The sequence below is a fragment of the Rhinolophus sinicus genome, chromosome 1 (genome assembly GCF_057876585.1).
Source record: "Rhinolophus sinicus isolate RSI-liver-muscle chromosome 1, RSI-T2T, whole genome shotgun sequence".
Classification (NCBI taxonomy): domain Eukaryota; kingdom Metazoa; phylum Chordata; class Mammalia; order Chiroptera; family Rhinolophidae; genus Rhinolophus; species Rhinolophus sinicus.
Window position 1 is genome coordinate 183,501,800 of NC_142501.1, and position 23,269 is coordinate 183,525,068.

Here is a 23,269-nt window from a genome sequence, read left to right on the forward strand (position 1 = left end):
GCTAAATCTAATGGCCAATTCTCATTCTTAACCTTTGTTTATCAATCAGCAGAGTTTGACATAGTTGACGACTCTCACCTCCTTAAAACATGCTTTCCCTTCAATTAGCTTCTGAGACATCACATTCATCTCATTTTCTTCTTACCTTTCTGACTGCTCCTTCTCTTTTGTTGGTTCCGCTTCATCTCCCTGACTTAAACACTGGTGTGCCCCGTGTTCGGTGCTTGGACCTTTTCTTATTTTCTCCAACTGATTCACAGTGTGAAAACTCCCATATTTATAGCACCATCCAGACCTCCACCCGAATTCCAAACTCATTATGTCCAAATGCCTGCTCGACATCTTCACTTGTATGTCTGACATATACATGACACGCCCCAAACTGAGCTCCTGAGACTTCCAAAATCTGTGCCTCCAAGTATAGTCTTCCACATCTCAGTTAAGAGCAACTCTATTCTTCCAGTTGCTCAGGTGAAAAATGCTGTGATCATTCTTGACACTTCTGTCTCCTGCATTGTCCATTTGTCACCAACAGTCCTGCTGGCTTTATCTTCAAAGTATATCCAGAATATGAAAACTTCTCACCACCCCTGCTCTCAACTTCCTGATTCAAGCCACCATCATCTCTTGCCTAGATTATTTTACAAAAGCCCATTACTAGCCTTCCCAATTCCATAGTTACTCTCCTTGGGTTTCTTTTGTCATAGATGCCAGAGTGATCTTGTGAAAATATTTAGATCTCAATGTGTCACTTCTCTGCTCAATACCATTCAGTGGCTTTCTGTCACTGACCCTGAAAGCTAAATCTGCCCTGTAAAACTCTATGCAACCTGGCCCTGCAATGACCTCTTTGACCTCATCTCCTTGTTTACTGGGCTCCAATCACACTGTCTCCTGGCTGCTCCTTCCACATCACTGTCATGCTTCTACCTCACGGCTGCGGCACTTGCTGTTGCTTCTGCTTGGATGGCTCTCTTCCTCAGTCCCTTAAGCATTTTTTCAAAAGTCATTTTTTTCTGTGAGGCTTTCCTAGGCTACCTTACATAAAATTAAATTCCTCCTTCACCTGAGCACTTAACATCCATCTCGCTGCTTTAGTTTTTTGTTTTCTCTTTAGTACTTACCACTCACTACCTAACATAGCATGTAGTATACTTATCTTCTTTATGGTTTATTCCCCAGTAGATTTTAGATCCAACGAGGATAGAGATATTGTCTGTCTTTTCACTGATGCACCTGGGGTCTAGGAAAATGCCTGGCATATAATAAGCACTCAAACATTTGTTGAAAGAATGAGTGAAATGTATAATCTACCCAAAGGGATAGATTAAAAGAGTCAATAGTCATGAGCTTCTACACTTTCATGAAGAGTTTTCAAAAACTATCAAATAATGAGAAACTTAGTTAATTTTCCTCACTTAATACATGTTTAAAAATGCTTCATATTAGTCAAAAGTATTGAAAAAATCAAACTTAAATTTTAAATGAAAAAAAATAAATTATATACCAATACTTTGACAATTATGAAAAAAGTTATTAAAAACAAGTAAAATGAAGCATATTCAATGATATTTGAAAATAATTCTCATTAAATTAATTTATTTAATACAAAAACTCCCTGGTGATCATCAGCACCAGTCACTTCTTAAATTAAAGTCAGACCAATAAATGGTAATATGTTCTGTGAGACTGTAATGGCGGTTTTATTCTTTCTATATTTCTCCCTTTTAAAATTTTAAGTGATGTTTTCATCTTAAATAATTTCTTGGAATATTGGTACATCTCTATAATACAGTCTGCTACACAAAAAAAAAACCCAGCAAAATAAGATAACATTGAATACTACTAGGCTGGTTCAGGTTTTAATTTTTAAAATAGCAATTAAATAATGAAATATTTTATTACAAATACAAAATATATAAAAGCATCTTATCAAATTAGAGACATTATCAACTATTTTCTGATTTAAAGTTAGAAACTTTAAATGAAAAGAAATCATACATGCTTTGACTATTTTCTCCAGATCATGAAATTATGTATGCTTGATTTGGCCTACTGCTAGTGTGCTAAAAGAGTCAGCTGAGTAAATACTGCCCCCTAGCAATATCAAAAAAGAATAATGATTTTATGAGGTCTTTCCCTGTGGGTTGGTAATGTCAAAATTAGAAATATCAAGGAAAAACAAAGGCAGGAGGCTTGCTAATTTGATTGTGAAAAGCAGAAAATTATGGCTCAAAAACTTGTCTATAAAAATGAAAAAGATTAAAACAGGAAATATTTCTTACAAACTCTAGATGAGTCTCGTGTCAAATGGATTTTTATTTACAAACATATTGTGCTCTCTTTCTCTCTATATACATATAATTATTATTACAAAATTATTGTAATAATACAAATATTACAGGAACTGAAAGTCAATCAGTTCGTTCTGATTGACTTTCTTAATCTACCTTCTTATGAGCGTACTATATTTTCTGTTTACCTCAAGTCACATGTTATTTCTATATTTTAATTACTATAAGCCACCTCTGTAAAATACATATTAACCATTAGTTTGATGCCTTGCAATGATTCCCTGCATTAAGGAAATGTACATCTAGCCATTCCAGAAAAGGATGCCTGAAAACCAGCACGTTTTCAAAGCAGTAGAGACCATCGTATATTTTTGCAAAACTTGAAACTCTGGATTTTGTGATCTGGTAGTTATATAACTCTTTTAACCTTTAGGATAGTTGTAAAGATTATTTAATGGATCTAAAACACTTGGCAGAAGATGTGGCACACATCAGACGTAAGTATATGAGTTACAATTATCATTCTTAATAACAATCCAGAAGATTCTGTAATAGCAAAGTATTTTAACAACCCAAAGTTCTGAGGTAACCTCATGAAGCCATCTAACAAAAAATACATAAGTGTTGTCAAAGTAAGGAGGGTAGGGATAGAAGGTAAAAAGAAGAGAAAGTTCAAAGTGTGAGTGCTCAGATGGTATCTTAGATGAATTGCCTCAAACACAAGAATCAGAGTAAACAATAAGTTAGCCATTCAGTGGGAAAGACCTCATCACACAATATTTTGTAACATAAACCTAAACCATCCTGTTTTGCTAAAAGATGTTGAGAGTAATCTTTAAATAATATTTCTGCAACAAAATTTTATACAATTTAAGTGGAAAAATGCCACAGGTAGGTGTGTTTACAGTGATGGAAGGAAACCGATTGGTTAGAATGAAAAAAAAAATCAATAGATTTATCATTCTAATTTGTATCCATAAATCTAAAAATGAAAATATTTTACAATTATGGGACAAAAAAGACAGCTCTTTTCCAACAAAGTTACGAGCCCTGTCAACGTTTTGTTTTGACCATGCAAATATAAGAACCAGAAATAAATCAGAACCTATTAGAGAATAGGTATCTGAAATATGGAATCAGTCTTTACAAGATAGGTATGCTCCAGGTTTATGCATGAAGATGCGCAGTAAGTTCAAAGGATATTGAACATTTTACATATATCTACTTTCAAAAAGAAGAATGTATAGAATAAAATTTTCAGTTTGCTATGTTTAAATTCTTACTAAAATTTTTAATAAAGTTAGTTTTGACCATGCATTTTACTAATTCTACAAATTATTTTAAAAAATGACTTAAACATATAAAAATAATTAAAATGATCCATTGGCCCAGATGGTAAATGGCTAATTTTCTTTTCCTTGTATATAAAAGGTTATATTAATTACATTTTTTGCAAAACAGTAATTTCCCTAAAAGGACAAAAAGGAATGAAATAAAAAAAAATAAGTGAACTGCATAAATATCTTTCTCTTTTATTCTTGACTTATACTATTGAACTGAAAAACCATAAAATAGAAATTAGTAATAAAATCAGTTGGATAATTTAATGGTTCTGAGATCCATGATCATTTTGGGGAAGAATTAGCTACACTTCCAGAGTACCTTTCAATTATCTCACTGAACAAAAAAAAAAAAAAAAAAAAAAACTTTTCAAAATTTTCAAAAAAAAATTTTTAATGTAATTTACTTTGCATAAGAGACTGTAAAATATACTATGTAGCGCTTTCTGAGAGATCGAAAAGTATCTTAAACAAGCAAATAAAAAAGGTTAAAATTTAAAGTCGTGAGTGATAATCTTACCAACTCAGACAAACAAGAAAGTCTTTATCGTTAATAGTATCATATCTCCTCCCACAAAGTATTCATTAACTGTGGAAGCAAAATAATATATCCATTAGAGCTTGTGATATAATGCTTTTCTAAATGTAAATCATATTAATGTAACCAAATAAATAGTGCAATATGATCAGACTCTAGTAAGTAAAATAACACCAATAATGGTTAACCCCTTAACACTTACTGTATACTTGGAATTGCATTGAACAGGTTGTATGTATTATTTCATTTAATCATCACAATAATCCTATGAGATAAGATTTATTACAATCAACATTAACAATAAGAGGACTGTGGATAAGAGAAATTAACTTAAGTATTTAGCTAGTAAGCTGAGAGTCAGGATTAGAACGCTGGCCCATTTGACACCAGTGTATAGAGAGTGCTTACTCTCTATACCTGCTTTCCCAAATCGTGGTCAGAGATCCTTGGAGATCCTCAAGACCTTTCAGGGATCCATGAATTCAAAGCTATTTTCATAATAAAACTAAGATGTTTTTTGCTCTTTTTTTATTATATTAACATTTGTGCTAATGCTGCAAAAACACTGGTGGATAAAACTGTTGGCACCTTATTGCAAATCAAGGCAGTGGCACTAAAGTCATATCCTTGTGAAGAAGTAAAAAATATTAATGTCACTAATATCTCTTTAATGTTTCATGAGACAAAATGGGAAGAATGCATAAAGCACTTGTGCTGTGTACTGAAGTACAATGGTTGGTTGTCTTGAGAAAAAGCCCTTGGACAATCATTTGAACTATGAGTCAATGTAGGTACTTTGTCAAGAAATAGCATTTTTTATTTGAAAGAATGACATATAAACAATGATATTTTTTCAGGCTTGAATATTTGGCCAACATTTCTAAAAAAAAAAAAATGAAGTTAGTCTATCATTTCAAGAAAAATTGCTAGCTGTCAGATGAAGATCGGAATTTTGGAAAAGTGTATCTGCCACTGAGCTTGGCAGCTTCCCAATACTTAATGACTTTTTGGATGAGATCAGTGTTGATATTAATGAATGTGATTTTTTGACATTGTATAATGAAATATTTCATAGTTGAAAGATCTACATAATTCAGTGAACAAATATTTCCCAAATAACCAATGCATGACATCACAAAAGTATGCATGAGTAAAAGAGCCATTCAAAGTGCAAGATAAACTGATGGATTTGAGTGTAATAGACTATGAAAATTTCCCTGATATGTATGACTTTAGATTGTACATTGCAAACAGGCTTTAAGAAATTACCATTGTGTGAAAAGGCCCTATGCAACTACATGTCTATATAAAGCCAGATTTTCTACATACACTTCAACCAAAAGTGTATTACAACAGATTGAATTCTGAACCAAATGAGAATCCAGCTTTCTCCCATTAAGTAGAGATTGCAAAAATATAAGACAATATCACTTTTCCATTACTTTTTGTTTTGAAAAACAATTTTTTTTTCAGAAAAATATGTTATTTTGTTTGGCATACAATGGTTTTATTATTGTCATTTTAAATACATAAATCTTGTTAAATGTCTCAGTAAATTTTTAGAGATACCGTGTTTCCCTGAAAATAAGACCTAGCCGGACCATCAGCTCTAATGCGTCTTTTGGAGCAAAAATTAATATAAGACCCGGTATTATATAATATATTATACCCAGCATTTTATATTACATTGCATTATATTATATTATATTACACCCGGTCTTATATTAAAATAAGATTGGGTCTTATATTAATTTTTGCTCCAAAAGACGCATTAGAGCTGATGGTCCGGCTAGGTCTTATTTTCGGGGAAACACGGTATAATCCACACAAACAAAAACTCCTTGGGATCTTTGATAATTAAAAATGTAAAGATGTATTAAGACCAGAAAGTTTCAGAACCACTGTATAATGCTATACTTCCTTTCACTTGTCTCTCAACCAGTATAAGGATGGATGCATTTGATTGGAAATAGAGTGGGGGGCATTCATTCAAGTAAGGAGTCACTGAATCGGGAAACTTGCCGGATTATTTAATTTGAATGTATGTGTTCTTAGAAAAAAAGGTACCAAATATTACTTTATCACCTCTGTGGAATTAGTCAGCCTTTGGTTTCTAAGATTTGGGCCCTTTTTGAAAGGTAATTAAGCTCTACTGTAAGAAAGAGAGCTCAAGAAGCCATATGTACTCAAGAGCCTTACAGAATTCAAAGTGAGTGGAATGGGGCTAGGACTGATGTCAGGGACAGCAGAGCAGCAGCAGACAGGACAGATGCTAGTGCTCCGCAGATGGGCTAGGAGAGGTTAGCGGGGACTCCTGTTATGGTAGGTTTTAAATAGGGTGCACTTTCCTAATGTATCCTGTAACTACATCTTGATAAAATCTGTAAAGCTCATTCATTGTCAGCGGTCTCCTCTTTAGATTAGAAGCTAAAATTTCTTTATGTAACAATAACATGAAGGCCAGGAATGAATGAACAAATGAACAAATGAATAAACAAGACAAACAAATAAATACATACATATTTCTGAGCAATCCTTTCACATTTTCTGTTAGTACAAACTCAGCTGAATGTAAGTTTTGAAAATGATAGTGATCAGCTTTTAAGCAATGAGAAAAGCAGCAGTATAGGCTCCATTAAGACTGCAGTTAAAGGACAATGATTTTGCCAGCATACTTGCTTATCACTGAATTTGTTAGCTTTATCTTTAGCAGTGACAGTAGGTTAATAAAGCACATAAGAGTACTGAGATACAGCCCTTATCATTTCTCTTAAGGGGCAGCTGACAACTTTTCATAATTTGCAAGTTGAATGCTATTCATAGCCTTTCAGGAAAAGTCTCTTTAAGAATGAAGCAGCATACTTTCCTGTTCCTATCTCAAAGGCCTAGTATATTTTCAGAGGCAGAAAGATACACCAAGACAAAAATGATGAAAATCACCCTGGCCTCAATTTTGCCCAATACACATTACTCACCCTATTTACACGTAAATCACATAACTACCATGACACATACAATCTAAGCATCACATCAGTGCACAATATTCCTAACTATTCAAGCTTCAGCAATGTTCACTATTCAGAGTTCTGTGACCCAGAACTAATGGAAAGGAGCCAGAAAACACAATCTTTCTCCTGCAATGGGAGCCTGCATTTCAATGATGGAAGACTAAGGAGGATTTACTTTGATATGATTATTTTACTGAGCAGGAAATTCAGTTTGGGATCTTATTACCAAAGTGCCCACCCTTCCCATTGATGAGTCATTACTCGTATTGTTAGTGATACAGAATGTCCCCTAAACAATTATTTTCAAGGTAGACAATGAAGACACCAATTCAAGGCAAGGAGGGGGAAATAGGAACACTGCACATACAGACTAACGAAATGTTATAAAAATATATGATTACAGAGTAAGAACAATGTTTGAAAAATTCTCCATTTCTTCACCCTCTCACTTTCATCACACTCTCACACTATTGTCAACAATCTCTATATTAAAAAATAAAATCTGTTTTCAAAATTAAATTTAAAAAGTTTCAACATTTTCGTATCATCCAGACTTGAGGAATAGGCTAACAAAACAATAAAACAAACAGAACACAGGATGAAAGATTTTCAAAAAGCAATCTTCCTATTAACAATTTAACTTTCTTTGTTAAATATCTTTCATTTGCCCATTCTCCGTGACAAGAGAATAGCTGTAGAAAAGGGAATTTTCTCCAAGTTAAGATATACTTTCAGTTCCTTCATTTCTCTTTGTTTATTCTAGGATTTTCAATAGTGACAGAACCATTCCCTAGAGAGTGTTTGGAACTATATGTAGAATCATTTTTCAGAAACACATACAAGCATTTGATTATTACAATGATTAGGGGATTACTGCAGGCAATCAGTGTGGGGGTGGGAAGGCATGGATGCTCAGAATTTGCCCTGTACTGAGCATTCGCATCCCACAGGCAACTGTCCCCCATCCCACATGACTTCTGAATTCTCATAAGACTAACCACACTACATATAAAAACCAGTATTACTTTAATAGTAATACCAGTATTAAAGAGTTTTTACAAGAAGTTACACAAAAATGTCACAGAAATTATAGGAGGGATCATAACAGAGTGACGCATAAATACAATAAGACATTCTATCAAAATTATTGAATAATTAACTCACCTTGTGTAGCAGTACATTTAACAAATGTATTCTCCACCCAGATTTAACAAACATTTTGCCACAATTGCTTCAAAAAATTTAAAATCAAAATGATATATTATCAGTAGAATAGAAGGCTCCTTTGCAGCACTCCTCAATTTAAATTCTTTCTTTGTAAAATTTATGTTGCACTTTCTATAACTTCTGTAAGAATTCTTTTCTAGGTGGAAATTATAAATATTACATTCCACATTTACTTCTTCGTCAATCTAGGATTTATTTTTATGTTTGGTGTGGGATTGAGCTTTGATTCCCACTTCTTCTCCATAGAGTTATCTAATTGTATCAGGGCTATTTATTCAATAATCCTTTCTTTACAGATCCTTGATTTATAGAGCCGTCTCTGTCACATACCAAGTTCCATATATATGAGGGGGGGTATTTTGTGTTTTCTGTTTTATTGGTTTATATTAATATTGCTATATTAATTTTCTTTTGATTAATATTTACCTGACATATGTTTATCTCCTTTCTGGCCAATATCTTTACATTTTTATGTTTATCTTTTATATATAGCATATAGACAGAGTTTTAAAAATATCTGAAAATTTCCTTTATTAGGCAATCTAACTAGCTTACATTCTTTCTATGTTCTTTCTGTTTTTACAGGATTGGTTGACTTTTCTTTGTTCCACATATACCCCTTGTTCTATTGGTTTAAAAGTTATAGATTATCTTTCTATTCTTTTAGTGATTACCATTAAAATTTTAAAATGCATTCTTGTACTTCTGCATTTCTTATGAGCAGAGACACTCACTGCCCTTTCTTCTGGATTATTTTGTCAAATATGATTTGAATAAAAATAGGTTTGGAAAAAAATAATCTCCTTTTGCAGCAAAGGACAGGTTTACTTACAGCTTGGAATAAAAAGATTGTGTTTTTCTCTCTTCATGGCAAATGGAAGGCATGCTTACTGTCAATTTTTTTAAAATTCAAATTTTCTAAGCTCAGCATTTGTCTCCTATAATGTAATCCACTGCATATGCAGGTATCATCTGAACCCTTACTTTGTCTTCATGGGATTTGGGGGCAAGGGGAACCAATACAAATATGTTTACGTTCATGCTGCTTGCTGTGCTGTGGTTAATAAGTCCTTTGTCTATCACCCAGGAGTCTCGTGTTTTCTGCCAGTGCCCACAAAACAGTAACAGGCTCATTTATGAGCTTTTAAGGAAGGTAAAATCCAGTCCCAGATCTGAAAGGACTCCTGACTTGATGTCTAATTAAAATGAGCATATTGACTTTACCCTTACACAATGAAAAAAACATTAGCACACTAATATGGGATACTGAGTTTATTTCCATCTTGCTATTAGCTTTTCCCAAATCAATTTTACATAGAAATATTAAATAGTCATTGTTTAATTAGATTCACAGACTTCTCAGGATTAGATGAGTGGTTTATTTAAAGAGGGTGGAGCAGCGCTTGGCACATAGTAAACACTTGATATGTGTTCACATTACTGTATTTTAAAAATGTTTTTTGCTCACTGCTGCTTCTTCCACCATTCAATTTTTATGAATAACTAAAGCAAAGATAAATTATTTTTCCTTTTGTGATTCCTTTCTTAATGCCATCTGTATTCATGAATATGTCTAAGGATTTAACAGACTGTCTTTATAATTCTATACATATTTTTCTACATAAATGTTTTCTGTCAATCTATAATATTGACTGAACCAATGTACTTTTCTGTTGATCACTGAACACAATTAGGTGCTTTCAAAAAATTTTTTTAAAGTAATCTAACCATTACCAACTCAGCAGTTGGCACCTCTATAATTTCTTCAACTCTAACCATAAGATTTAATAAAATATTATCTTGGATTATATCTCACATTTATAACACAAAACAAGAAAGTTGCGAATATATAAAAATGAATACTTTATAGGAAAATATGTATACTGGTTAAACTTTTTACAAGGTTTTCATCTGTATCCATAATTATAATAGGGCTTATCCTTATTTGGTATCTGTTTGTTTTGCAATCTGTATACATTCTTCTTGGAGCCTTCATTGAATAAACCATGTATTAAAATAAAAGGTGTTTCTCCATAACCTTAGGAGCAAATGACAGTATATATGTTAAGGATGGTTACTTTAGGCCTGATGGTCACATCACAGAGAGTTATAGCAGTGAGTAATGAACTAGGAATAAGCACACCTATGTTTTAGTCTCCATTTTCCCAATGGAAAAATGAACCAGACTGGAGGCAGAGGGTTGTCAAATGATTTAAATTAAATTTTGAGTTTTGTGACTAACTACTTTTGTTATCTTCTCAAACACTAAATTTCTTATCTATTAAACAATGAAATTATCTGCTTCATACACCATACAAATTGGTTTTGAAAATCACATGAAATAACATCTATGAAAATATTTTTAACTTCAAAGAACTCTGCAAGTATTTATACTGTGTTACTGTTAACGATTTAAATGTATTAATGGAATATTAATATTAACACTTTTCAGCCTTAATCTTGACCATTGATATACCCATCTCTGGATATAAGCCTGAAGAGGAAAGGCATGATGAGGAAGCATAGAAGGTTAAGAGGGAGTAAGGAGCTCTCTATCTCAAAAAACATTTTTGAGGTTTACAAAAAAATTACTGGAATAATTACTATATTCCACCTTCCCCTGAAAAAAGGCTTGATTCTGCAGATGAGTAACAGGCTAAGCTGCACCCCGGCTAACCTTTGCAAGTCAATCTGACTTTTAGCTTAATATGGACTATAGAGATGCTAATAAAGTAAGCCAAAGTCTGGCAAAGCTCCCAAGGTAACACATCAAGCAAGCAAAATACAGAAGAAGCTACTTAACAATTTACTAAGTTCAAATTTCCTAACTTCTTCAAACATAGGCCCGAGTATCATAAAACCCAAGTGAAAACCCACAGCACAGTTTAATATCACACTAACCTTGATGGGTTTTCCAAAATAATTTGATCGTATCAAGTATGTTAAGAAAAATAAGGCATTTTCCCTTTACTTAAAGGGAGAATATGGAAGGTATTCACACAGACTTTATAACAGAAGGCTGTAATTACCCTGTTTGCCCAAAAATAAGACCTAGCTGGACAATCAGCTCTAATGAGTCTTTTGGAGCAAAAATGAATATAAAACCCAGTCTTATTTTACTATAAGACTGGGTCTTAATATAATATATCATATCATATCATATCATATCATATCATATCATCATATCATATAAATATAATGTAATATAATTAATATAATACAATATAATATAATATACTGGGTCTTATATTAATTTTTGCTCCAAAAGACGCACTAGAGCTGATTGTCTGGCTAGGTCTTATTTCCAGGTAAACAGGGTAGTAGCAGGAACTTGTTTTAATATGGACATCTTATGACAACAAAGCTAAAAACAGCACTCTTTTGTGCTGCCAATTACTGCCTTATTTTTTATTTCATGTTAATTAATGCACCAAGTACTTACATCTGGAATAAATCCAATCTCATTGAGATGATTGCTCAGCTCTGGGTCATGGAATGCAATCATCTGAGAGAACACAGTCAGATACTCTGAAATGACAATGAAGTTTAAGACCATTATTTTTACACAATACCTCAAATATGGACATTAAATTCACAGAGAATAGTTTTATTTACATTTTGAGAGAAATTTAATTTCTCCATGAAGAAAATATGCTTTAATAGGTAGTGCTCTGCTTTGTTACCATTTTAATCACTTACTGCTAATTATTAAACAAATATGCCAACAAACTAGGATGCAACTTATTTTCTACCTTCAGAGTTATCAGTACATTTCTTAAATCAAAATTATACACATGATAAATGAATGAATGTTTTCCTATTAATTTCCATAAATACATTTTTTCTAGTGATATTAAATCTTGTATTTATTTTACGTTCAGAAAGTGTAACAGAAGGAACACTTTATTAGCAGTCACAAATAAAATAACTATGCCTCAAATTTATTTATATATAAATGTATTTGTTCCAGTTCTAACTTATTTCCATCTAAGACTCTGTATTTGGCATATTAGAAATAAGAATTAGCATCACGTTAGTCAGAAAATAGGCATACAGTATGTAATTAAATATTGTTGATTCTAATCCTGTTCTAATTAATAGGGTTCAGTTGGAATATGGGGAATATTTTCTTATTTTTTCCATTCTTTCAACAATTTACTATTATTGTCAATTTACTCACTATATAGTAAACAATATACCTATAATAATCTACTCAGGGGCAAGTAGCCATCACTTTTTACATATTAAAAAATTAAAACGTATTTCAATAAGCCAACTTTTTATCTTTTTGAGACTGAAATGACAATAACCCAAAGAAAGTTTTCCCTTAATTAATAATTTTAACTCCTTCCTTCAATAAAGTTATAGATCTATTTTTTCAAAGCAATTATTTGGTGAAAATAACCTCCAATGTCTGACTTTTTTAGTTTTTAAAGTTCTTTATTTGTAATATTTCAAGAAATAGTATAAAATCCTCGACAATCTGTTAGTACAAGTAGCCTTCCCCTATTTTCCTCAATTAAAACTTTGCTTCTAATGACCACAATGTATTTTATAATTATTTACCTATAAGCAATGCCACATATTTTACAAAGAGGAACATCAAATTAAAAAAAAAAAAAAAAAGATAAGGAGATACTGTATCCAATACGGCAACAAAACTCCATGTATTCATTGTCTCACCTTTTCCTCCAAGACCGAAAAAAGGTACAATTTACATCAGCTTCAAGAGTTACAATTAAAGTGAAGACCCAGGACAGATTCCAAGGCCCCAGGAAACTTTGGGGTTTAACTTTACTTTTATTTCTCCTTCCAATTAGTGATGGTATGTTTTGATGTTATGTTTATGATCATAATTTACCTAGAAGTCAGAGGTATGTAACAGCAACATTCCTAAGAATTCAACTTTGTGTTGATGAAAGCATATAGTTATTCACTTTTAAGGCTTGATTTTAAACCAGAAAAGCATGGCTCAGGCCATTTTCCACCGCTATAAGTAGTAGGAGGAACTTGTTCAGATATGGACTTCAGCTCCAGTTTACTAAACATCATTCTTATTTGAGCCTGATAAAAGAGAATTACTACGTGGGATCACATGGCCAATTAAGGATCCACTGAAGAAACTTAATCCATCACAAAAGCATTTTCTTTGTGTTCTGCCGAAAACTGATGGCTGGATTTAAATATGTGTTATAAATAACACACAAATAAATATGTGTATACATTTATTTTATATATTATTATATACCATATGTTATTTAACATATGTAAATGTAAGTTAAAAGACTGGCATAAGTTTTGGCTGCTCAGGCTAGGCTTTAGGATGACTTATAGTATGGCTTGTTATATTCAGGAAAAAACCTTACTTTAAGGAGGGATAAAATAGAACCGAGGAAAACAGCACTATGTCATATTTCATTGTCATTTCAAAAGTGCATATAAAAATTCCCTAGAATAAGTTAAAAAAATGACATGCATACGTCCTTTGATTTGTAAACCAACCTTATAGAATTTAAGCTACAGAATAAAAGACCAGTAGTCAGAATAAAACAAAGGATTCTAGAGCTATTACACTGACTCTTTTAAGATGTTCACAAAACACTTTAATTGTGATTTATAATAAAGATATGCATAGGGAGTATTTGAGATCTTACTCCCTGGCATATGTTGCCAGTTTGGCTCAAATGAACTCTTTTAAAAAAAATCAATCAATCAATCAGTCAATCAATAAAAAGATATGTATCTAGAGCCATAAAATAACCCCCAAAATAATATTTTCTAACTTATAGGTGATCTATGTAAGGTTAAATGCTAGTTGTAGTTGTTTTTTTAAATCAAAGTCTTTATGCAATATCCCCTTAAACCTCAAGTGAAGCTTAATGCTGCACTACTGTGCAAAAGCATGTCTAATGTAAATTTCTTTGTTTCAATGACACTGTATACCTTTTAATTTTTTGCAATGAAACATAAAGTGAAAATAAATTTTATTTTTTCCTTCTAGTCTCTCAGTATTAAAAAATCTATTCCTCTCTTTTAAAACAGTATCTTTATTTATTACATATTTTAAAACAACAATCCCCAAATAATTCAGTGTAAGGATTTCATATGACATTATCATATTTTTGTGCAGCTACTTATAAATAAGGCATCTGTTTGTATTTCAAAAAAAAAAAAAATCATAAAAAAATAGAGAGAGGGAATTTCAGAAAGTGCCACATATGGGTATCCTTATTTTTTCCTTTCTGGCCAGTCTTTCTGCTTTCATTTTCTTAGTTGGGGAAAGGTGGAGATGAAGGCTGATGGTCAACACATTTAAAGCAAAAGCTTTCCTTTGCTCACAAATCAGAAATGGCAGTCTCAGTTCTATATTTATTATTTTCCATCAGGCTGATACTTTATCCTGAAGATAGGGAGTATAAATAAGTATGCAGAGTCATACATCGCTTGTCAACTAAACTGTGCCCCAAACAAACCATTTGGTGACATTTACTCAAAGCACTCAAAAGAAGTCAGTTATTTTATTCTAAATGAACCCAAATTAGATTATTTTCCATTACAAGGTTTGTCTGCTATAAAATTTGGCTATTGTCTAAAGCCACAAGAGCAAGCATCAACCTTTATATCAACATGGGAAGAGGGGGTTTCAAAAGAAGAGAAAGGAAAGAGAAACAAATCTTTAGGGCTACGTTTGTGAGCCATTTTCTTTTTGGCTGACATACCCTGCTCTGGTAAAAAAAAAAAATCTGCAAGCATATTCACTAAGTACTTCTCATAATATTTCTAGTAAAGGTAACAAAACATTTTCTGTCTCAGGAACAATCTTAGTCACATGATACAAGACATTCTTGAAAATGGCAAGACTGTACATTCAATGCATTCCCTACCATTTCCCAATATCCTACCATGAAAGTCATTCATGACAAAGATGTGCATCAAACTGGAAATGTATAATGCACGGCTTTTCCAAATACATAACCCTTACAGGGAAGTTGCATATTTTCCCTCTCTCTTTGTGACCATTATATGAGGAAGGCGTTTTGTATTATACTCACATTTGACAACTGGACTTTAGATTTTGATGCCTGTTCTCCTTTCTCCCTTCCCCTCAAAGGTGTATTGAATGTCTATACGTAGTGTGACCATACATCCATGTTTACCTGGCAGAGTTCCAGCTGCCACCTATAGACTCATTGCCTGATGAAGTCAGTGTCCCTTTTAACTCTCAAAAATAATCATATTTAGTTTTATAGTCATCCTAGGTATAGGTGGCACTACATTAAATGGAACATCATGGTGAAGAAGACGCTGCCCTTGGCCTCAAAAGAATTAGATATGCAGGTAAACAAAAACTTGCAGAAATTTTCACCCATTTTATTTCCCATTTTATATGGTATCTCCCTCTATCTTTCCCTTTCTGACTTATAGCCACCATATTTTCCAATGGTCCAAATGTGAATATGATTTGGTTTTATAAACAGTACAAGAATATGTTTAATGTTGTGCCAAAATTCCAATGGTTGCTTTGGTGAACAAAACACAGTAGAATATCTTCAAAGAACCATGTAAAAGTTTTACAGGTCAGTTTTCTGGATTGCTCCCTTCTTAAGTGCAAAATGATGTTAAAGTACAATTGGGTTTTCCACAAAGGATTAGTTCCCTTTCATAATAACTAAATGGCTGCCTCTTTCTTCACTGTCCTAAAGCTGCCTTTTCTTTCTTCAGTAGCATAAAGTATGTCTCTCCTGCAAGTTACAAGCCAATTTTCCAATCTCCGTATTCAATATATTCCTTTCAAATCCCTCCATCTTTTTAAATCTGGTACATCTTTTTAAAATGGTACCCTAAGGTTCTGAATCTTAGAATAATTTTAGTAATCTTAGGTAATTGGGAAGCTAAAACCCTGAATTCTTTAATTAGTATGTTATTTTTTAAAGTTCCTGAGTGGTGGTACTTCATCAACTCAATAGCAACACTGTAAGGTATAAGTTAATAGTGACAACAACAATGAATATTAATTTAGGCCAGAAGTAATTAAGTTTATTATTTTCTATAAAATGTCTGCAGATAACAAGTAAATAGCACCATGGTTTAAAAAAAAAACAAAAAACAAAAAACAAACAAACCCAGGATATCTTCATTAAATAGATAATTTTTCTCTCATCAAAAGAGGCAAAGCAGTTTAGAGCCTTATAAATATGCAAATCCTATATTTTATGAGACTTTAAAATAAAAAAAATAAAGTTCTATTAGTGTATAATTATACAACTTATTTTTTCAAAGAAAATTTAAAGTTACTATTGAATAAAGAAACTTTTGATTTCTGTAAAGACAATTATTTGGACTAAATCAATATGCAATTCTATAATTAGCTATTAATCAGTTTCATAGGGTATACAAGTTTTCCAAAACTTGGGGGGAAAAGTGCACATGTTTTATTTATGTCAATCAAAATTAATATTACTTTGAAATTTAAACCTTAAAATGCCATTAAACAAAATGGTGGAGAAGGACAAAGAGGGAAACAATAAAATGAAAGCTGAATATTTCTAATTCCAAGCCTAAAACAAACATTTTGAAGAAAAACAAACCACTGTTCTTCAATAGTGAGTGCACTGTTTCAGCTCCTTCAGTAATCCATCCCTCTCTTTCCAACTCTGTGCACCAGATTAGACTACTGGCTGTTTTATCAACTCACTTTCATGTTTTTACTGCAGTCCTTGTCCTTGTTCTCTGTCTTAAAAATGTTATTCTCCCAATTTCTCCAAATTCCTGCTCAAATTTCAAATTCACCAGTATCTTCTCTCTTATGAAACCTTTCCAGACATGCTACTTATTCCCTTTGCCTCCAACAAAAGTAAAAGAAAACCAAAATCAGCTCTTCCCACTTCTTTCTCTGTGCTAATCCAGTAATATGTCTACTTATCTCACTGACTTATAGTTATTTTCACATTTATTTCTATGAAATCCCTTGGAAAAGGATTGAATGTTATTTACCTTAAGAACCTTGATTCCTTACGCAGTGCCTGGCACAGTCAGCATAGAACAATTATTTATTGAAAGACAAAATTATTGAAACTATGCTTTTTTTTTTTCTTATAGAACATATAGTGTCAATGTAAAAACCGAACAAGTGATTTAAAATACCATGTCTATTGTTTCTTGGGAAAATATGCATGCAATGGTTTTCATCATAATATCAAAGAACATTTATTATGGCTTAAAAAAGTTTAAAAACTAATTACCAATTCAAAATTTTAAACACGAATTTACAAATGTTATAACTGATAAAGTTATTAATACTTAGAAAAATAAAACTTAAATAAATTGGAGAGGTATTTTAGTTATAATATTGAATATTTAAAATGCATTGCTGATTAATCAATCAAAGTAAAAAGAGTCCTTTTTTCTCACAAATTAAACAAGATCTTATCTTGTTTATTTGCATATTAACCCTTTTAATAGTGTACTAAAGAAGTTTGTAATTATTTTTAAAAAGTGTGAAAACTCATCTTTTTCATGTTGAAATAATAGACATCCATCTGCAATGTGAAACAATTATTGGAAAAATAAAACTTTTAAGAGGTAAATCATTACTGAATTTTAAATTAGGCTAGGCACTATGCTTTACTAGGGGCCTGACAAATTTGGAAAAAGGTTATTTCCAGGCTTTTATATATGAAAGTTCAATTAATACTACTAATTCATATTAGCTTTAAAAATAACAGCATTATGTTGCTGGCATATTTAACAGAGGATTAAGGAATCACCTTTTGTGTTGCACAAATAGTAATGTGATTATTTTCTACCTCTAATCTTTTCAGTTTGTCTTTGGTCACTATTTGATAGATTATTTACATTGCACATAGCCTTTGAAATCTCCTGGTATCATCCAAGGTGTAATTAAATCTACTCATTTATATTTTATCAGCACAAATAGTTTACTGCAAACTCTCTAATATCATGCAATAATGGGCTTGACAATTCACTCAAGGGCATTCTGATATGGGGGCAGAAGGTAGGACACGTAATAAAAGTGGAGCATGTGAAGACAGGTTGCTGAGGGGCAGACTTCATGTTGTAGCATACTGGTGACCAATCTTAATCAACTAAGCTACCTTAGGCAGGAAGGAACTGGGCCAGGCCACGAACCCTCAATTCTCCTGTTGCCAGCATACCCCAGGTATCTGGTCCTCCCCATGGGGGTGAAGGAGGTGTGGGGAGGTAAGAAGCTCTCTAGCTGCCAGGCTTGCAGGTGCTACGAACTGAGCATGGGGTCCCCACTCCAGCCCTTGGCTGGTTAAGGCCTACAAGAACTTGGGCCTTCATTGCAGTATCCTCAGACAGGAATTACTGGAATCTTAGAATATACTATTCATTCTATGATAAACATCACTGATAAGCACCATAAGGAAACTATGAATAAGTATGGAACACATCCCTACTAGCAAGATGCAAGACACACTCTTATAGGGCATCACTTCATAAATTCTTAGAAGATAACATTGCATGACTCTTGAAATTGGATGGCTTTACAAAATTAACCTGCAAGCAAGAACAACTTCCTCCCTAGAAAACATATTCATCCTTGATTATAAAAAGTCAAAGCAAAATATTGTTGCCCTCTGAAAAAATTCTTCAGTTAATCCTAACTTTATATAAGTACATATTCTAGGAGAGTGCAGGAAATTACGCATATTCATTTCAAACCAATCTTTCAAAATACAAATATAAATCAATAGCACTTATGTTTCAAAACCAACAGAGACACTGGTTATTTCTATTTCTCGCACCTATCTACATTGTAGACACAAAGAACTGTGAACATGCCTTGATGTGCTTATAAACACAAACACAACATTTTAAAAACAGTTTTAATTATTTTTCTCTATACTTCAATGTAAACGATGCTGGAAATAAAAATGTTTTTATGTGCTGAGCTATTTATTCATATTCTTTTCCTCCCAGCCTCTTTATCTTTTTCGTCTCCATTTCCATTTCTACTTCCTTTCTAGTTATTTTCCCATTATATTGACCTCTGATACTCTAATTTTATACTCATTTCTAACTAAGTAAAAATATTGCTAATTGAAACCTCCCTTATTCAGAATGTTAGATAAATCAGACATAGCCTAGTTTTCCTGCTTCATCCATAATGATGTAAATATAAATAAAACAAAGCACTAGCTTAAAGTTGTTGAAAATTTAGAATTAATAAGACATAAATGTATAAATAAAAAGTCTATATTTTACTTCATTAAAATGAAAGTAATATCTGAAAAGTGTCATAAAATTGGTAAATGGGGAGACTGCATGACCAGCTTTGTGGTCTGTTCCAAAAGAAATACAAAAGTATAAGAAAATTTTCTGCCCTCAAAACATTTAGATTCTTGTTGAAAGACATAAAACAACATATAATGTCATGATAATAATATTAGCAAAACAACTGCAATGATAGCAAAAAAAAATAGTAATGAAAATAAAATAGTAATTATTATTGAATGTTTCTATGTATCATGCATTTACATATTTTATGTTTAACTTTTACAAAAATCTTTATTTTAGATAGTAGAAAAATTATACCTAGCAAATTTAAGTTACTTGCCCAAGATTACACAATAAGTAACAAAGCTTAAATCTGAAACTAAGTTTGCTTGATTCAAAAGTGTATATTATTAATGTTGTTACACTACTTCCAAAAAATAGTTCAGAAAATTATACTAAAAGTTTGTGGCTAAAGTGTCCTGCAAATTCAAAAAAGGGTCATGCTATGACTTAGATTCTAAAGGAGGAAGGATATTTTAGGAAAGTAGAAGACAGAGGAAGAATATATTGGGTGTTCAAACATGAGAAATGAGATGAATGAGAAGTGTTTTTAATATCCTATTAATTTACACAATTAAACATTGTTTAAACTTTTTTACTAATTCATAATAGGCTTGCTCCATGGTGAAGCTTTTTGTGGGCAATTTTAATTGTGAGAGACAAATAGCAGGACTTATGTTTTCTTAAAGTAGCACACCTAAATTTGAACTGAACTGAGATCAGATATTAAAACAGTCATTAGAAAAATACCATAATTCTTTGTGGACTTGGAGGAAAGACTAAACTTAATGATCTCTTCATTGGTTTTAGTGAGGATGATCACCATATTTTATTGGGTCAAAATTGTAAATTCAATTGAATATTGGTTATTTGACATAAGTACTTTCCCTTAAAAAGACAAGGAAAGACGTTTGCTTACCTTGTATTACATGTGAGTTGTCTTTCAAGAAGAAGTTATACAGGTATTTGGGAATAAAAGCAGACATACACGCATAAGCCAAGGCTAAGAAAGAATAAGGCAAAGGTATGTAACAAATTAGTTAATGGGGTACATGACCAGTAGTCATTCACTCACTTATTACACATTGTTTGACTCTACTATTAAACAAGAGTTATGTTAATAAATGCTGGGAACACAAAATTAAGGGAAAAAACAGCCTGCTCTTTAAAACAGAAAATATTTTGGACAATAAAAGATAATCACCAACTAATTTTTAAATTTCAAACTACTGCAGAAATCATTATCTCACAATAATAAAAACCTTTACTAGCTGAACTTTATAATTTTTTAAATCTCTAAACATGGTCATTATTAACGTGTTATATAAACCTCAAGATTCTTAATTTTTGTTGCTGCAAAGAAAGAGTCTCAGAACTTGGATTTAGGAACACCAGTCATAAATTGTTCTTTCAAATACAGATTGCTTACTCTTCTTGAATCAGTATGCGTGGTAACAGACTATGCCTAATTAAACATAGCAAATTCCAGTCTAGATAATAAGCAATGATATATAGAACAGTGCATTTTTAAACCAATTCAAATTGTAAAATTTTAGTTATCTGGAATTATGCTATCTGTACCCATTTCCAGAAATTTATGCAAAATCTGACATGAAACAGAATTTGAAAAAAAAAATGGAGATTCTGAAATTGAAGCTTCTAAAGATTCATACTACGTATGGTAAATACTTTCTATATGTGATGTCATTAGAGATTTGAGTCAGTTAAGTTTAACAAATATTTACTGAAAAATCAACTATAAAAAAAGACATCATAACAGGGGAATAAAAAAAATAATCTTTTAAAAAAATACCATAAAAAAGCTGCTAACCAAAAAGAGGGTTCTATATTAGTATATAACTAGAATATAAAATACAAGTATACAAAACATTAATACATTCATGAATACAAAGTGATGGGTTTAGGAGGGAGAATAAGAAAATTTTTTAGTACAGAAATAGTGGTTGAAATTATAGGCTTTGGAGATACAAGACCAACAGCAATTTCTTTATAAATTGTTTACAGTGTATACATAGACTAAAACTAATCTCTAAAGATGTCAAAGTTTTCTCCAATGTTTCATAAAAATGGTCACCAAAGTAGACAAATGTATTAGAATAATCAATTGTATTGTCCACAAATTTCTAGTCATTGGTTGTTCACAACTGAAACGCTCCAATAATTAATTCTTCACATCCTCTAAAATTAGTCTAACAGATTATTTCACAGAAATTGTATACTCCCTAGGAGTATATCCTAGGAAGAAAGCAAGAACCTTATAACAAACAGAAAAACCTTTCATGTTTTAATAAAATATTTTAGAATAATATGTACCATGATTATTTAAATGATAAATAGGCTTACCTTCATTATTGAAATTTAAATATAGGAATGGAGCACAAAGTGAGTCAAGACCTGACGGGAGGGAGAGGTTGTTAAAATAATTTAAATAAACATAATTCAATTGAATTGTGGATGTATACCTTATTCAGTTCTGTGCACTACCTTTATATAGATTAAGCATGATAAACACTACTCATCCAGAAATATATTCTCATGGCTTATTGTGGGGAGTAACTGACAATGAATGGCACATAGTACATGCCCAATACAAATCAGCTATTATTATCATCAATATTATTAAGAGTTAAAGAGAGAAACGTATTAAGAGTTAAAGAGAGAAACGTATTAACAGAAAAATGTAAAAATTATAGAAGGTTTGGGACATAGTCCCATCTCTGACCCAGTGTGCTTTGGCAATCACTTAACACCTCCAGGCATATTTCCTCATCTGAGAGGAGATTTGTCTTAGATGTTTTTTTGGTATCATGAAAAAAATCCTTTAAAAATTGTGAAGTGAAATATAAATATATGACATATGCCTTTTATTAATAATACTGCTCATATGTTGTCACGTTGAAAGAAAATACTTAAATCTATCTATATTTGTTAGGAAGATATAGAACTATAAAATGGACAGAGCTAGGAAAAATAATAGCTTCAACTTAAGTTTAGCCAGAAATAGAGAATTAAAATATTTTTTAAAATACTGTTCATTACAACAAATTCAAATATAGGACTGGTGGAATGAGTTTCTCATTCATGGATCTATCAATGACCACAAAAGTAATGAGAAAGATAAAAATCAAGGGTATGGAACATTAAAAATATATTTTTTTATAGATAATAAATAAACAGTTTAGGGTGGTATCCTATTCCCTAATTTCTAATAAACATGTTAAGCATAAACTGTAAATCATTAAATGGTGAGAATATTAACTAGGCCCAAATTATTTATGGTATAAAATTATTTTATTATTTTTATAAGCACTGAAAAAAATGTACCCACAAAAATTACAATCACACAAAATACTCTTCCTACTTTTCTAATCAATGTAATGACAAATTGTCTCTTTAAATATCATGCATTTAAATGATACCTACTAGGCATTTAGACCAAGTTTAAAAAAAGTTCTCATATAAACCTCTCAAAAATGGATCATAGCTTTAGCGTTGACTTTCTGAAAGCCAAGGGTGTTC

At 31.8% G+C, this 23,269-nt stretch overlaps 1 protein-coding gene across 5 annotated transcripts in view; it reads right to left on the minus strand.

Annotated features, from left to right (window-relative positions):
* The window catches only part of TBCK (TBC1 domain containing kinase), a 179,130-nt gene that overhangs the window by 79,607 nt on the left and 76,254 nt on the right, over positions 1 to 23,269 (minus strand). For all 5 annotated transcript variants that reach the window (XM_019738922.3, XM_019738920.3, XM_019738921.3 and 2 more), the window contains 3 exons: positions 22,094 to 22,144; positions 20,649 to 20,732; positions 11,850 to 11,935 (listed from right to left, as the gene is read on the minus strand). In XM_019738922.3, the coding sequence (XP_019594481.3) occupies positions 11,850 to 11,935; positions 20,649 to 20,732; positions 22,094 to 22,144 (221 nt within the window). The remainder of the gene's footprint in view (positions 1 to 11,849; positions 11,936 to 20,648; positions 20,733 to 22,093; positions 22,145 to 23,269) is intronic.